Raw genomic sequence first — 17525 nt, 5'->3', positions numbered from 1 at the left:
ATATGAAACTGTCAAGTGGAGAATATAAAGTAGAGGTATGTGATTCACTCTTATACATGATAATTAAACTGAGTTGCTAATTGAATGAATATGACAATGGAAAGACAACTAAGTATAGGTTAAAATATACAAAATATGGATGCATATAGAATTTTTAAGAAGATGAACAAAGTAAGGTGTGTACTGCTTGTTATTCTACATAGTAGATTAAGGGAATTGTAATGAACATTGAACAGTAAGATTGTTATTTAAAGACAATTAAAGGTAAGCTAAGTCAAGATATGGAAAATGGAGGGGGAACATGAAACATACAGTGGAAAAATTTTGAGATTATAAAGACAGAACTAAACATTTGGGGTGTGTAATGATATATAACTATATAATGTTATTATGAGAATAGCTGGGAATTGTAACCGGGTCCACACATTCCAGCCAAAAGTAGGTTGGGGGGGGGGGTTAAAATGTAATTGCTATATATGTATACTTTTTTTCTTTAAAAAAAAGGATATATGTTAAAACTAAAGATGTTTATTGAAATGAAATTATAAATACCATCAACATAAAATGGAGCTTGCTCAGAAGCTGAAATACACCAAGTAAATGAGATGAAGAGTGTGGAGTAGAGGAGAGAGGTAAGGGAAAAAGAGAGGGATAGGAGAGAGGGCAGGGGGGAGAGAAGGAGAGAAAGAAGGAATAGAAAGGGGAAAGAGGAGAAGGAGAGGGGAAGGGAAAGTAAAGAAGAGAAGGAAGTCAGAGGGAAGAAAGGAGGTAGTGAGGAGAGAGAAGTGATGGATAGGGTACAAATATGGTGCATGGAGAGCAGAAGAGCCAATAATTATTTTTGGGGTTGATGGTAAGACAAATTGATGTAAATATTTAATAATATTTTTAAATGTTGATTATGTACAGTATACATGTGGTTATTTGTTATGAAAATGAAAAAATAAAAAAACTTTAAAAAAAAGATGTACTCTTATGACCCATAGGAAGCTGGTCAAGCTACGGAGTTATATTGACACCAACCTGGCGAGTGGTTTTATCCAGCCAGCCAAGTCCTGGGTTGCAGCCCCAGAGCTATTTAAGGAAAAAAAGATGGCTCAAGGAGGATCGGTGTGGATTTCCGTGGAATTAACACCTTGTGTGTGGAAAACATCCTGCCCTAAATTAAGGACATGCTAGCCCACCTAACAAAGGGTAAGGTGTTCACCAAACTTGATCTACGGGAAGCGTACTACAGAGTCTGCATTAAAGAAGGGGATGACTGGAAGACAGTCTTTAACTGCCTGTTAGGCAGCTCCCAAATTAAAGTAATGCCGTTCAGATTACAAGAGGCCCCCAGGCTTCATGCAGCTAATCAACAAGGTGCTGCATGATCACGTCTACAAAGGAGTCCTAGTCTACTTGGACGACAGTCTCATTTTCAGTGAGATCCTAGAGGAACATGTCAAACTAGTGTGCCAAGTATTTAAGAAACTCCTTGCAGCTAAGCTCTACACAAAGCTATCAAAATGCAAGTTCCACAAGACCTCCCTAGACTACCTGGACTACCGAGTGTCAAACGATGAGGTCGAGATCGACCTGGGGAAAGTAAAAAGCATGTTAGGCTGACAACCCCCATGCACTCTCAAGCAGCTTCAGAGCTTCCTTGGGTTTGCCAACTTTTACAGAAGTTCATTCCCGCTTTTGCCGAGGTGGTACTCCCATTCAGGAAATTTAAAAATGAGAGGGGGGATCCCAAGCTGAAACCAAGTCAGCAATTGGCCTGGACCCTAGATTGCAAGCAAGCCTTTGAGGCTCTTAAAAAAACTATTCTCCGATCCTTAGGCACCCCTGAACTAGAGCAACCGTTCATGATCCAAGCGGATGCCAGTGATGTGGCCGTAGCGGAGGTGCTGTTGCAAGCGAACCCCCAGAGACAGCTGAAACACTGTGCTTATATCTCCAAAAAGCTCAACAAGGAGCACTGGGCGATGTGTGAGAAGGAAGCCTATGCCATCCACTGGGCTCTGCTCACCTGGCGACATTTTCTAGAAGGGAGTAAAAGTGTTATTTGAGGTCTGGATTGATCGCAAAAACTTGGGAGGTACTAAAAATGGCTCGAAAGCTCTTCTCCAAGCGTCAGTTGAGCCCAATATTTTAAGAGATTCAACTTCGACTTAAAGTACATCCCAGGGGGGAAGAATCTATTCACTGACTATTCACAGCACTACCCTGACCCCGTTCCAGATTACTAGTAGCATGGAATTTACCCCCATGCCAGAGCTGCCAACGGAACCACCATCATCCATGTCTCTGAGTGACTGGATGGAGTCCTTGAAGCAGGGGTGAGAAAACACCAAGCGAGCCCTGGTGCAGGGGGCAAGAACCTATAAAGCACAAGCTGACAAGTGCCACTCCCCCCCTCAGCTCCCTTTCCAAGTTGACAAGGTGTACCTATCAACAAAGTACTTGAGGTTGAGGTTGCCAAGTAGGAAGCTGGGACCCAAGTTTTGGGGTCCATTCCCAATAGCTAAAGTGATAAACCCTGTAACTGTGCAGCTTAGCCTCTCACGCTTGCTAGGAAAAGAGCATCTGGTTTTTCATAGCAGCTTGTTAAAGCTGGTGGTAGGCTCCCAGCTAAGGCCAGTCCATCAGGCAGCCCAAAGCTGATGGTAGTTCAAGGGGAGACCCACTATGAAGTGAAGAAAAATTTGGATTCACGTCTGCATCGGAGTTAATTCACTGGAAAGGCTACCCCGTCTGAGGCTACCTGGGGTAAGTGTTGGGATGTAAAAGTGGACAGATTAGTCAAGCAGTTTCACAATAAGATCCCAGGGAAACCTTGGAGCCGCCTGGAGGGGGCTGGGGAGGCTGAAAGGGATCAGTTTAATTCTCTATGATCTTTCTTTCCTTTTTTCAGGACATTCTCTTTACGTGAGGAGGGGCAGCCTGTCAACCTAGGAGCCATCTTTGAGCATCTTCAGAGTTGCCACAGCGAGGCTGGCTGGAGCTGTGGGAAGGAAGGGGGAAGTATAGATAGCTGAAGGGGATATGTAGCCAAAATAACATTCTTTATCTTGGGAACCAAGGACACACTCACCAGCACCTAGAGAGGCATGGAGAGAGGCATCCAGATGGGGAGAGAGATCTAATTTGGGCATGTGATGGATGTGTGTAATGTGAGGAAGAACTTTGGACTTTGAACTGGGTGGGTAAAGTGCGGGGGACTTCAGATTCAGGTTTTCACCAGTTGTGCTAATAGAACAGGCCTAATACATCTATACTTTAAGGACTTTTGATTTCCTATGGGCTGTTACTTGGCACCTTGACACCCATACTTATTTCAATAAGTGCATTGCCCACCATTTAATTTACCAGGGCTCTAGGCAGCCTGCACCGCCATCCGGGGGTTCGATGTGTAACCTGAGAGGGATGGCAAGGCTCCTCTGGTGAACAAGGATTTGGCGCTCACCCTGGTCTCACCATCCTCTGCTGTAGACAATGGATCCCCCCAGCTCCCCCAGGGCCACCATAGGTGCCCCTGGCCATGAGCAATGTCGAGCTGGTAATGCCCACCCGGCCATGCCCACTCCAGCCACATCCCCCCATAAGCCTCAATGAAACACCCCTACGTACAACACTACGAGGTCAAATGGATTCTGGTCTCTAGATTATTCAAGGGGAAACTCCAATACCTAGTCTAGTTGAAGGGGTACCCAATGTCAGAAGCTAGATGGGTAAAAGCTCAAAATATGAGAGAAGATAGATTAATAGAGAAATTCCATAAGAAATACCACCAAAGGCCAAGGAACCCTTTCTAGAGGGCAAGGAAATCCTGAAGTAACTAACGTGTGTACTTATTATTTTCCACTTTTTAGAGGGGGGGAGGTCTGACTGTTAAACTTTGAAACTGGAAGCAGGAAACTTGCCCTCCTGTCACAGCCATCTTTTTGTTTCTCAGCTTGCCACAGACTATTGGGGGTTACTGGAAAGAGGTTTGGAATGCCAGCCTAGACAGTAAGAAATCATTCTGTGGGAATCAAGTCATCTCAACAGATGTTTGGCAAGAGCTTGAAAGAATTGCCATAGTGACAACAGAACATCTAATTGGACAATGTGACCTGGTCAAAGGGGGGAAAGAAAGAATTCATTTTTTAATTAGGCGAAAACAGCAGGAACTCGTTTTGCTCCATGCATGCCAAAATGATGTATTCAATAAAGTTATGTTTAAAGAGATCTGATTGTGTTGAATTGCTGGCTTGATTGGATTAGTCAGTAGGAACCTTGACACATATAGCCATAAATAATGACAGATAAGAATAAATATATTCTATTGCTATTAGTAACAAAACATCAATGTTTCAATCAAGACATTATCCCCTATTCCAAAAATATTTCACATTTATCATTCACTCATTTACAAGATTTAAAAGCCACTGATGTAGAACAGTGTACAATTCCCTTTGCTCCCCCAAAACAAAAATGGCAATTGAAACCAAACCAAAAAACCCAGTGGTTCAAAAATGTTAAACCTCCTGCATATTTAAAATAGTATTAGCTGTATTAAAATAGAGTTAGCTCTATTTTAATAATATCCCGCATATATATACAATTCATACCATTAGCTCACATCACCAGTTATTGATAATAGATCAACAGAAAAAACTGGCTTTATATATTAAAAGGAAAGTGTATAACAAATAATTGAACTTATTTCTATATACTTTCCAGAAACAAATACTTTTATGAGAAAACTATACAATGCTATAGATAAAATATATACCTGATAGCATTCTCCTTTTATATTGTCCAAGACATCTCCACATGTTTTACGCATGTATTTTCGACACCCATCAATCACCATTTGGTCAATGTTTTTGATACCAATAAGAATGAAATAACTCATTTTGTTGTTATTATAACATTGTTCATAATGTTCTTTGTTTCTGCCTTGAAAAGCCTAAATTTTATAATGAACATAGCACTAAAACATTAAAAAGTTGACAGTTTTTCTGGAGCCAAATAGTTTAATTGAAAATATTCTTAGAAATGCAAATATATTTATTATAATTCTTTGACATATGACCTAATATTAATCGGAGTATTTTATCCAATTGTATCATCCATCCTTAGAACTGAGCCACTGACAGATATGATGGTCATTCCTGTAGATTCTCTCTCCTTGCCAGATAGAGTAAAACAGGGGTCCCCAACCCCGGGCTTGGTAGCAGATTGCAGAAGGGGTGGGTGACTCGCTCACATGGAACCATCCCCTCTCCCCACCATCACACTGCTAGTGCGCAAAGCCAGAAAGGTTGGGGATTACTGGAGTAAAGCAACCTTTAATTGCCTGAACAAAACTCTATTATAGTATATTTGTTACATAATATTTAGTCCAGATTAAAGATGTTACCTTACATACAAAAAATGTATGATTATCAGAAATTTTTAAGTACAATTTTAAAAGTAGCAAGAAATCTTCAATTGAATTATAAAATGTTATACAATTTGAACCAGATAAAAAGTAATAGCCAAAGCTTTAAAACATGCTCTAAGCTAAGGAATCAAGATAAATAATAAACCAATAGCACAGGTCTGCGATTAAAAAGCTGTTTGAATATTTTCATCTAATTTTCATGTATTTTGGTGTGCTGAATAAAATATTGAAAAAACTCCTAGATGTCATGATTTGCCACAACATGCAAAATTGTCTTCAAATTTATCAATTTTCTTTTTTAATTTTTGGTATTTTTTTATATTATGGGTTTTTAACCAAAATTAAAGTCCAAATTACTATTAATTAATTCACATAATTGTATTTAAGATATAAAATGCCAAAAAAACCTTAAAGGGTTTGTCCGAGTTATGTAAAAAAAAATATAGCACTGTAAATCTGATGATCAGCACTATATACATAAGCTATGCAAGTTTTAAGTCTGTGCTTCTAATGGTAGAAGGGATTAATCTTTCCTGAAGAATCCAGTGAGAGGGAGACACAGGGCAGATAGCAGCATCTCCAGTCAGTGCAGGGGGCGTGGCCAGCATTGTGACGTCTCATGTACAGACACGGAGCTGCACTCTCCTGCATGCCACACTTGTGCACGAATCATCATCAGGTTCTTGGTTCTAGGCTGTTCACACTTTTTCATCGCAATTCATGTTAACTTGTCATTCTTCAACTGTTATGTTATGGTTCCGTGAAAGTGTATTAAGTGCCAGACAGTTTCTGTTTCATCTGTGGTGAATATACAGTGTCCTCAACAGCAGAATATTACAGACTTTGTGAAAAAAGTATACTTTGCATACTTTGGACTAAAAATTGGAGATCATAAAGTGTGCAAATGATGTGTTGAGGACCTCCAAAACTGGTTCAAGGGTAAGAAAAAATCTTTCCATTATGGGATTCCTATGGTATGGCGAGAGCAAAAGAACCATAGTAACGACTGTTACTTTTGTTCATGCAAAGTGAAAGGGTTTAATTCCAAATAGAATCATTCCATTTCATACCCCAATCTCTACTCAGCAATTCGTCCCATCCCTCATGGCACAGATATACCAGTACCCAAGCCCCCTGCTACCTTGGAAGAGATACCTAGCTCTGATGAAGGTGAAGTCAGACTTGAACCAGATGACGAATCAAGTTCTGACTTTGAAGATAATACAAGACCAAAATTGTTTTCTCAGGAGGAGATGAATGATTTGGTAAGAGACTTGAATCTTCCCAAAGATGCCGCTGAGTTACTCGGATCAAGGCTGAAAAGCAGGAAATTATTGTTGCCAGCAATGTCATCTTCATGGTTCAGACATCGTGAAAAGGAGTTCGTTCCTTACTTCGCCCAGGAAGACAAGTTGGTTTATTGCATCGATGTCGAAGGTCTGATGGGTCAATTTTAAATCCAATATGATTCAGAGCAATGGTGTCTTTTTATAGATTCTTCAAAAAGAAGTCTCAAAGCAGTTTTACTCCACAACAGTTTTTACGCTTCCATACCTGTAGGTCATTCCGTACACTTGAAGGAAATCTATGAGAATTTGGAATTGGTTCTTTGTAAACTTAAACATGAAGACCATGGTTGGCAAGTGTGTGGGGACTTGAAGGTCTTGTGCATGCTGCTCGGGCAACAAGCTGGGTATACCAAATACCCTTGTTTTCTATGTCTATGGGACAGTCGAGATCGACAAAATCACTGGACCAAGAAAAGTTGGCAGCAGAGGATGCTAACAGTCAGTGAAAAAAATGTCCTCTGAGAAACTTTGGTACCTTCCCATAAAGTTCTTCTACCACCTCTCCACATAAAATTGGGATTGATGAAGCAATTTGTAAAATCACTTCCAAGGGATGGAGAATGCTTCAAATACTTGGTCACCAAGTTTCCATGCCTGTCGGAGGTAAAATTGAAGGAAGGTGTGTTCGTCGGACCAGACATTAGAAGGCTTATAGTTGATCAAGAGTTTGTCAATACCATGATGGATCCTCAAAAAAAGTGGATTGCATTTAAAGAAGTCGTACAGAAATTTTTAGGCAATAACAAAGATCTGCACTACAAAAAGATTGTCGGTAGAATGCTGAAAGCATTTCAAACTTTAGGTTGCCTGATGAGTTTGAAAGTGCATTTCCTCCAGTCTCACCTTGACTACTTTCCTGAAAATTTGGGAGCTGTGAGTGAGGAATAAGGTGAATGACTCCACCAAGATATTAAAGAGATGGAAAGGAGATACCAGGGAAAATGAAGCATTATAATGATGGCAGACTACTGTTGGATGCTTCAGAGAGACATTCCAGATGCTACTCACAAGGAAGAAGAATCGAGTTTAGCGTGTGTAGGTGAGCTCATTTCAGTTCAAAAAAGGATTTTCATGAAAATATTGTAATAAACCTTTAATTTTATAAGTCTATTTCCATTTATTTTGAGGTATTGCCTTATTTAGCACAGTTACCTAAATTGTCAGGAAACATGATGTCCTATGACAAAATGGAGGTCATTTTCGGATTCAACGCACCAAAAAACATAAAGATTACGTGGAATAACCAAAACAGCTCTCGGAATTTTTTTTTGCAGAGCTGTGTAATATTTCTTCCAAACAGAATGATATGAAGACTTTTGTTTTCATATTAAAGACCATAGGCTCATATCAAAAGGATATCTCTACCATGGTGACCATCTTTGGTTTCAATTTGACAATTTCATACAATATTCCTCCATCACCACCTCCAAGAATGAGCACTTCTTTGTTGGTGTAATCTTCCTTTCCACTCCCCATTATAGCTTTTGTATATGCTAGGTCACTTTCTGCCAGATCTTAAAAAGCAGAAAAACAAACATATGAATATACACAAACATAAAACCATCTTTTCATAGCAATAACCATTTTAATACTTATAACTAATAAGTCAACTGACAATTTATATTATACAATGGGTATTATATATATTTATAGTTGGTTAGTCTTACATTCCTCCTTTAGAAATTAACAAATTTGTAAGGGTAACTTTATAACTATAGGTAGTCCTCAACTTACTATCTCAATTGAGCTCATAATTTCTATTGTTAAGACATTTGTTAAGTGAATTTTTGCTCCATTTTATGACCTTTCTTGCTACAGTTAAGTGAATCACTGTAATTATTTAGTAGCATGGTTGTTAAGGGAATCTGACTTCCTTATCGACTTTGCTTGTCAGACATTTGCAAAACTACAACCATCATAAATATGAACCAGCTGCCAAGCACCTGAATTTTGATCACAGACCTTGGAAATGCCGCAATGGTCGCAAGTGCGAAAAATAGTTGTAACTTCAAATGGTCATTAAATGAACTGCTGTAAGTCAAGGACTACCTGTAATAAGTAGAAATTTGAAAGAGGGGTAGATATTTTGCAACTCTCAAGACCTAATGCTTTGCTCTGACTAGTAGGCAAAAAGATATTGATTTATGTCAGCTGGTAGGTACCTGGACTACATGAATTCAAAGCTATATGTTTACTGCAACCTCATATTACACTGGTTAGAACTCTTTTCTGTCACCCAAGATAAATTTGTTCACATAATTCATTCAGCTATCATATCTCTGTTAAGAATGTTACATTATTTTACAATTAACCTTAATTTAGTAAGATCAATAAAGAATAATTGTATATCACTGCAATTATATTTTATTTCAAATCATCCAAGAAAAAATGTGACAAGCATCTAATAATCCTTTCTTTCATGATATATGAATAAAATATCAATTAATTCTTACACAGAATAAATGTTTAGCAATTTAAGAAAAATAATCCTAGAAATAGACAATTCCAAGCCCTTAATAAGCCACGGATTATGGCTTGTATTTAGTCTAGTTGTATTTAGTTTAGAAACTTTGTCCGGACTGATTCAATAGCAAATGCATGTATTATATTTTAAACTGATAATACTCACTAACATCCCCACTGAGGATAAGAATATTTCCAAATTGTTTTGAATGTAAAATTTTAATATTCTGATAAACTGATTCTTCGTCGTATACAACTTCATCTATGTCATATTCCACCAATCGCCCATCTGCTGTAGGCCAGTATCTATCAATTGCATCCCCTCTCATAATGACTGGCAAGCTGAAAGGGGGGAAGGAAAAAGGGAGGGAGGGAGGGAGGGAGGGAGGGAGGGAGGGAGGGAGGGAGGAAGGAAGGAAGGAAGGAAGGAAGGAAGGAAGGAAGGAAGGAAGGAAGGAAGGAAGAATGGACACATTTTATTATTGTCAGACAACCTTAAATGGCAGCTTTCTAAAGGGACTATTATGTATGAATAAATGATCCAATGCTAGAAGCAAAATACATATTTTAAACTAATAAATTAAATAAATTCAGTACATTTTCTTTACTATTTTCTAATTTCCAGTACTGGAAATTAGAAAATTACAATAAAGAAAACATATTAAAGTCTTTTACATTCTAAATTTACATTTAATTCTAAAATATCTAAACATATATTATATTCTCTTCAGAAATCTATTTTCTAATTTCCACCATATTTGTACCGTGTTTCCCTGGGTCTTATTTTCTTTTGCCCCACAAAATATGGCCTTGGGGTTATTATAGGGGGAGGGCTTATTGTTTTGGGGTTGCCGGGCAGCTGCTCCCTTGAGAGCGGGCTCCCAAAGAGCTGGGCACAGCCTCAGAGGCGAAGCAGCCATGAGGTGACCACGTTCACGAGCAACTGCCTGGCAAACCCCCTCTCCGCTGGGCACAGCGCCATTCACTGACCTAAGGGGTATCCCTAAGGTGCCAAGGCATGTGGCGCTCTGCCCGCTCCCCAGATCCTGCGCTTTTGGCACATTAGGGATACCTCCTGGGTCAGTGCATGTAGCTCTGCCCGGCTGGAGAAGGGGGTAGTGCGAGCGCCTGTTCCACCCCCAGCAAGCACGCCTCCCAGCCTCACCATGCCCTGGCCAGCTTTCCCTGCAGAGTCAGGGCACCACCGCCGCAGCGCTCTGAGCATAACTTCTTCTCTGGCTACCAAACTCCAAAAGTCGGCTGCCAAGTTTTCCAGCAGCTGCTCTAGCAGTGCACTGTATGGTTGTGGGGCGGCTGCTGGACAGAGTCTTCCAGACAAAGAGTCTTCTGGACAGAGAGTCTTCCAGCAGCCAGCCCACAACCATATAGCACACTCCTAGAATGGCCACTGCTGGAAGACTCGGCAGCCGAGTTTTGGAGTTTGGAAGCCAGAAAAGAAGTTATGCTTGAAGTGTGGTGCAGGTGGCAGCAGCGCCCCCTAAGTCAGTGAATGGCGCTCTGCGCGGCTGGAGAGGAGGTTTGCCGGGTGGCTGCTTGTGAGGGTGGTCACCCCATGGCTGCTTCGCTCCTCAGGCTGTGCCCGGCTCTTCAGGAGGCAGCTTGCAAGGGAGTAGCCGCCTGGCAACTCCCCCCTCTGACCGAGAAGAACGCCACTCCCCAACCTAGCGGTATCCCGAAGGTGGCAAGCAATGTGAGCACCTTCCCCCCCAGCTCCCTTGGCATCTTCGTGATACCGCTAGGTCGATGAGGGGTGCTCTGCCTGGCCGGAGGGGGTGTTATCCAGGGGGCTTATTTTCGGGGGTGCGCTTATATTTTTGCCCATGCGAAAAACGTGGCAAGGCATTAGTTTCAGGACAGGTCGTATTTTCGGGGAAACATGGTAGTTTTTTGCATGTATTTAAACATATATTTACTAATGAGAAGTTTGTGTACAATATGACTTCAACGACTATACATGTCCATATACACTACTATTTCTTAAGCCGGGATATAAAGTATTAAATAGATTGCCAGGGAATTCTATTTCTGTTTGTTCTGAGTGCTATTAATACTACAATGTAAAAAAGATAGGAAATTAAAAGTTATGAATCGTATTTTCTTGATCACGGATAATAAAAAAAAACTTATTTCTACTCATTCTAATTAAAATTGTCATAATAATATATTCAGTAAAAAATTAAGGTACTGAAAAGTTTCTGGCAGAATTTCCTTATGTCCTTGATTAAAGAAGTTTCATGTAAATTTAAGGATTCAAAAAAAAATCATTTTTGAATAAGCAGCAAAAAGGGTCACAACATACTTATTTTGTAAATTTATAAACAAATTAAATGGCCAGACAGATTTGGAAGAATATTTCCTTTGGGTTCCTTAAAAATTTACAGAAATATGTACAAAGATTTTAAAACTGACTGCAAGAAATTTTCCTAAAGGAATTTCGTATAGGGAAGTGTTGTTGATTAGGGAAAAAAAGGACATGAGAAGAGGGGACTTTGAAGGTTAACTAGAACAGAGTACCCCAATTATTCTGGGTTGGCGGCATGGAGCTGGGAAGGGAAGGGGGGAGGGAAGGGGGAAAGGGATGAGTTTGTGGGAGGGGAAAGCACATATGTGTGTGTGTGTGTGTGTGTGCATCAGCGCCTACAATGTTCATGGCAACCCTCGTGCAAGTGGGACCGTGAGCACCCATGACAATGCTTGCACCAGTGATGACAGTTGTACCAGTGGATCCACGTGCCCATGAGGAGCACAAGTGGGGCCGCAAGCACCCACGAAGCTGCTTGCGAGTGGGGCCATGAGTGTCTGCGATGACATGAGTGGTTCTCCAAGCACCTGTGAGACTCATGCAAGGGGGACCATGAGCACCTAAAACCACGCTTGCATGAATGGGACTGCGAGTGCCCGTGATGACGCTTGCATGACTGGATCTGTGAACGCCCACAACATGAGCACGAGTGGGGCTGCAAATTTCCATGATGACACTTGTACAAGTGGATCTGCAAGCATGTGATGTGAACACGAGCGAGGCCACGAACACCTATGACACTCGCACAAGGGGTCACGAGCGCCCATGAAATCACTCACATGAATGGGGCCATGCGCATGGAGGTGCATGCACCGCCCGGCCCCTCATGTGGCCCAGTGGTGATTAGCTCGCAACCTGGTAGTGGGCATGAACCACAGGCTGGGGACCCCTTGACTGGAGGGAACCAGAGAAAACTAAGATTTAAAATTAAAAGCAATAGAAACGCATTAATTCAAGGAAGCAATATTATTTGACTATGGAAAAATCCAAGGATACTTGGGAACAATACTCTCAGAAATTACTCTAAAAATTGTCCATTACTATAAAATTGGATTTAAAAGATGCTATAGAAGCGGAACAGATTTTACTAGATAAAATAGAGGCTGTGGCTGATTTGAATATGAATCTGAAAGTGGATTTAAAAATGCCAGACTACAAAATTAATATGGAAAATGATGTCACACTGCATTTACAAATGAAACTGCCTGTTGTCTTAAAAATTAAGGGGGGGGGCATACAAATAAAAACCTTGTGAAGGAGTTTCTGAGAGGAGGCAAAGAAAAAATTATAAGAAATCAACTTGTGGGACATTATTTGATGGGATTAAAGATCACTTAAAAATAAAATTAAGTATAAGAAACACAGAGTGGACTTATTTGATCTAGGTTAATATATAGTATATATAGTATATTCATACATGAGATATTTTATTGACATATCACAGAAGTTACTGAAGTTGTATTTGTTATGTGGAGATGAATTATTTTTTATATACATTAATTTTCTTTGCACTTTTAATTCTTAAAGTTTTACTTTTTATATTCTTCTTAGTTTGTATTAGTTTTTTATTTGTACACTTTAATAAAAATATTATAACAATTTTGGTTGCTTTCTCTTAATTTATATACATGGAAATAACAATCATCATAGAAGTCTATCCTTCAATATTAGCTAACTAAATAATGTTAGCACTGTATAAAAGCTTTATACTGTATATAACATAGTAGATAGTTTAACTTATTGCTTTGATTTCAGAGTAATTTATTCAGTCATGTCCTTCACTGTTATTCATATTTAAGAGATGTATGAAAGCACAAATTTCCTTACCGCTTTATCCTTTTGATACTTTTATGAAATAATTCTTTCATTTTTTCTTCTACTTTATTTAGAAGCTGCAGGAAAACATATGTGTATAAACCATAGTAAAAACACATTGTACTTAAGAATTTGATACCACTCTTATTATAAATATATGCATCATTTTTATTATTCAATCAATTTTTATAGGTTATGTTCAAGTACCAAAACATCTTCTTGAACATTACTTCAAATACAGATTTTTATATGCATCCTGAAGCAAAGCTGAAATTTTGCCTACTTTTATGTGATTCACTGAAACAGTTTTCAGTAAACAAATTAAAAAATGTTCATAGTTTGCATTATTTATTTGATTTATATTCCAATTCCCCCCCCCCTCCGACACAAAATTCTTAATGAAATGGTGATGCGTTGCCTTAGTCTTGAACTTTTACACTAGTGTTTTATTTTCCCTTTTTCTGGTCATTCAGGTGACTTTTTATATTTATTTATTTACTGTTGACAAGGTCTTCTATATAATTTGTAATATAATAGTATAAAGGCTTGTTATCTAACTTCAATATTATGGAAGGAGACTAACAGTGAAAAATATAATACGCCTGATTATTGCATCTGCTTTTGTTTACCTGTTTTTATGTTTTACATATTCTAGGTATTGGCTGTAATGAACTGAAATTGAACTAAACTGATGCTAAATGCAAATCCTTAAAATTATCTGAGTAACTTTTGTGTTTTTCTGTTAGAATAATAGTAAGACTAACTCATCTTTTTTTTATAACTCATCTAATTAGATTCCATTATTTACATCATTTTCAACTTCACTCTCAAAAAGCTATGAAATAGACTCAAAAATCCTCTCTGAAAGAACGACTAAACTGGAAGAGTATGTAAAAATAAATCTGACAAAAAGAATTTACCATATTTTTCAGAGTATAAATGCTCTGAAGTATAAGTCACACTTAGCTTTTGGGGAGGAAAACAAGGGGGGAGGCTCTATCTCCCAGCAATTTGCCTCCTTGCAGCAAACAGCCTGTTTCAGTTTCAGTTTAGCCTGATTAGCACAAGGGGAAAAAAATCTGATTCCCATTAATTTGCCTCCTTGTAAGCAAACAGCATGTTTCAGTTTCAATTTCAGCACAGCCTAATTAGCACAAGCAATTGTCATTTGGATCAACCTCCCGACGATCAGCTTCAAGTTCATTGATTAACTATAAGTAACTACATATTACATCATTTTTAAAATACTAAAATCAGTATTGATCTCTAAACAGAATGTAAATATCAGAAACACTAGTTTAAGATTTAAGTTATCCTATACAATTGAAATGTTAAGACTTATGTACAGAGACTCTGACACTGAATATGGTTGTTCTCTATATAAAATTATAGTCTGAATATAGTCTCCAAATGGAGTTACCGTATTTTTCAGAGTATAAGATGCACTTTCCCCTCCCCCAAAGGTGGTGAAAATTTGGGTGCATCTTATACACCGAATGTAGTCCTGCCCACACGCTGACCTCCACCCTTTGGCCTATTCCTCCCAGCAATTTGTCTCCTTGTAGCAAACAGCCTGTTTCAGTTTCAGCTTCAATCAGCCAGATTAGCACAAGAAGCTGATCGTCGGTTGGATTGGCCTCCCGACGATCAGCTGTTTCAGACTGCAGAGATTGCCATATCTTATTGCCACCTCCATGTGCCACGTTTTCAGCCTCCACATGCCCATTTTCGGCCTCTGCGCACCCTATTTTCGGCCTGTTCCGGAAATCTTAAATAATAAACTAGCGTTTTTGATATTTACATTCTGTTTAGAGATCAATACTGATTTTAGTATTTAAAAATGATATAATACTTAGTTACTTACAGTTAATCAATCAGCTTCTGAAAAACTTTGATTTCTATATCTGTAAATTCCATTTATTCATTTGTATGTATTTAAACTTTTTCCTTTTTGATATCCTTATTGTTAATTTTTTTCAATAATGTTTTAAAATTAAAATAAAGTTAAAAAACATGTTGCACCATAGCAAAATAGTGCTTTGCTTAGCATTTTCTTCACATAGCCACCCAAATGACCAAGGAAATTCAAGCTTAATAGCTCTTTCTTGCTGATCACTTTTAGCAACAAATATTCAGAAATATGCATCATCTAATACTAAAGAAAATGATAACCACTGTAGTGGTGGGTTGTAGGCGGTACACCCCGGTATGGACGTATCGGAACCTGCCCGGAGCATCGGGTACCATTCTGGTACAGTGCTATCGAGGGCCCACCCACCCACCTGAGCTCCTCACCTGTGCTTTAAGTCTTTGGTGCTTCCGCGCATGGCGTGTACAGCACCTGCACAACGCTCCACCGAGAAGCTGGAATGTCGCAGAGGCTTGTGGAAGTGTTGCAGGCAAGTACGATGCATACATCCACCGTGCACATGTGTGTGTGTGCCGAAGCATACATGTGGGTGATGCTGGGGCCGTTCCAACTGGTACCAGTTGGAATGGAATCCGGAACCCACCACTGTACCACTGTTACATGCTATATACCTATTATCTTCCTAAGTACCTACCTACTTACTCACCGATCATTCTATTATTCTCTTTAGGTATAAACAATGTTATAAAGAACACAGAAAACAATGAACAGTAAGCCAAAAATATTAAAGGCAGGAAAGAAGAAAAGGAAATGCTGTCAAAATTAACTTGACCAACAACCAATAAATAAATTTAAAATTTTTATATGATGACCCTTTGCATGAAAACCAAGTCAGATACATTTTGTGGCTAGAAGGATTTAAGTTTAATAATTAATATCCAAACCAGGGGTGCCAAACTTGATTTCATTGAGGGCCGCATCAGGGTTGTGTTTGACCTCAGGGGGCCAGGGTGGGCATGGCGAGGATGGGCATGGCCAGCTTGAAGTCACTCATGTCGGGGGCGCCTGTGGGGGCCCAAGCGCTCTACCAGCGAAAACAGAGGGCGCCTGTGGCCCTCATGAACTCCATTTTTGTTGGCAGAGGCACCATGGGCCAGTCCTTCAGTTTCCAGTGCGGCCATGCACGCCAGATCTGGGCCCCGGGCCTTGAGTTTGATACCCATAATCTAAACTCTCACTTTTGTTTCCTGGAGAGGGGGGATTTTTTGGCTGACTTTAAGTCAGCAATGACTGCTAACAACTGCTTAGAAAAGATCCTGTTTTTGCAAGATTTTTCAGAAGTGGTTTGCCATTGCTTGCTACATCTGAGAAAGAATGTCCCAAAGGTACCCAGATAGCTAAGGTGGAACTAGAACTCATGGTCTGATGCATTAGCCAAGCCCGATGCTTAAAAACTACTCCAAACTGCCTCTCCTAAAAGATTTCACCTGGTTCAATTTACAATTTATCACTATAAACATGATACATGTATGACAAATGAGGGGGGAAGCTCAGCTAAAAATGTATTAACATATTTTTATTTCTTCTTAATTAAAATTATTTATTACTAAAATTAATAGTTTACCCACCTGTTCTGTTTCTTCTCTCTCATTCAAATCATTGCAACTCTGTACATCAACCAAAACCAAACCATGAAGATAAATTCTCAGATTCGCAAAGCTAGACAATAAAAAGAAAAGAAAGTATAAAGCCAGAATTTAATTTACTAAATAAAATCCTAATTTAAGAAGAATTAGTTTTAATTCATAAAACCGTATGTATATGCTAAAGAATAGGGATAAAGAATGGGTATTTTACTGCCTTGTTTTGTCTGCTAGCTTAATATTTTGTCATAATGTTGATAAACTTTCAAAACACAGTTTTAATAAATATGTTTTAAAAAATCTATACATCACATATTGGGATTAAATAGTTAGTGCTCCAAGAAGAGCTAGTGATTTAGTGATTTATTGACATTTGTAGGCCGCCCTTTTCCCTGAGGGGACTCAGGGCGGCTCACATAAATCAGGGAAGGGGAAATGCAGACAATAACAAAGACACATATAATAAAAGCAATAACCAACATGCATTCATCATTCGGGAGGGGCAACTATCTTCATCCCCAGGCCTGACGGGCTAGCCAGTTCTTCAAGGCTGTGCGGAAGGCCTGGACGGTGGTGAGGGTACGAATCTCCACGGGGAGCTCGTTCCAAAGGGTCGGGGCAACTACTGAGAAGGCCCTCCTCCTTG

General features: G+C 39.3%; 1 protein-coding gene across 3 annotated transcripts in view; it reads right to left on the bottom strand.

Annotated features, from left to right (window-relative positions):
• The window catches only part of SMS (spermine synthase), a 61894-nt gene that overhangs the window by 17615 nt on the left and 26754 nt on the right, over positions 1–17525 (bottom strand). For 2 of the 3 annotated variants that reach the window (XM_014071826.2, XM_087726479.1), the window contains exons 3-8: positions 16865–16955; positions 13379–13443; positions 9395–9570; positions 8125–8279; positions 4763–4852; positions 1024–1074 (exon numbers count right to left, since the gene is read on the bottom strand). In XM_014071826.2, coding sequence (XP_013927301.2) covers positions 1024–1074; positions 4763–4852; positions 8125–8279; positions 9395–9570; positions 13379–13443; positions 16865–16955 — 628 coding nt within the window. The remainder of the gene's footprint in view (positions 1–1023; positions 1075–4762; positions 4853–8124; positions 8280–9394; positions 9571–13378; positions 13444–16864; positions 16956–17525) is intronic. The other variant, XM_014071827.2, reaches the window with a different exon arrangement.

This window comes from Thamnophis sirtalis, unplaced genomic scaffold (genome assembly GCF_051295495.1).
Source record: "Thamnophis sirtalis isolate CommonGarterSnake01/CBP01778 unplaced genomic scaffold, rThaSir2_p1.2 scaffold_12, whole genome shotgun sequence".
Taxonomy (NCBI): domain Eukaryota; kingdom Metazoa; phylum Chordata; class Lepidosauria; order Squamata; family Natricidae; genus Thamnophis; species Thamnophis sirtalis.
This window is presented reverse-complemented; position numbering and strand designations above follow the sequence as displayed.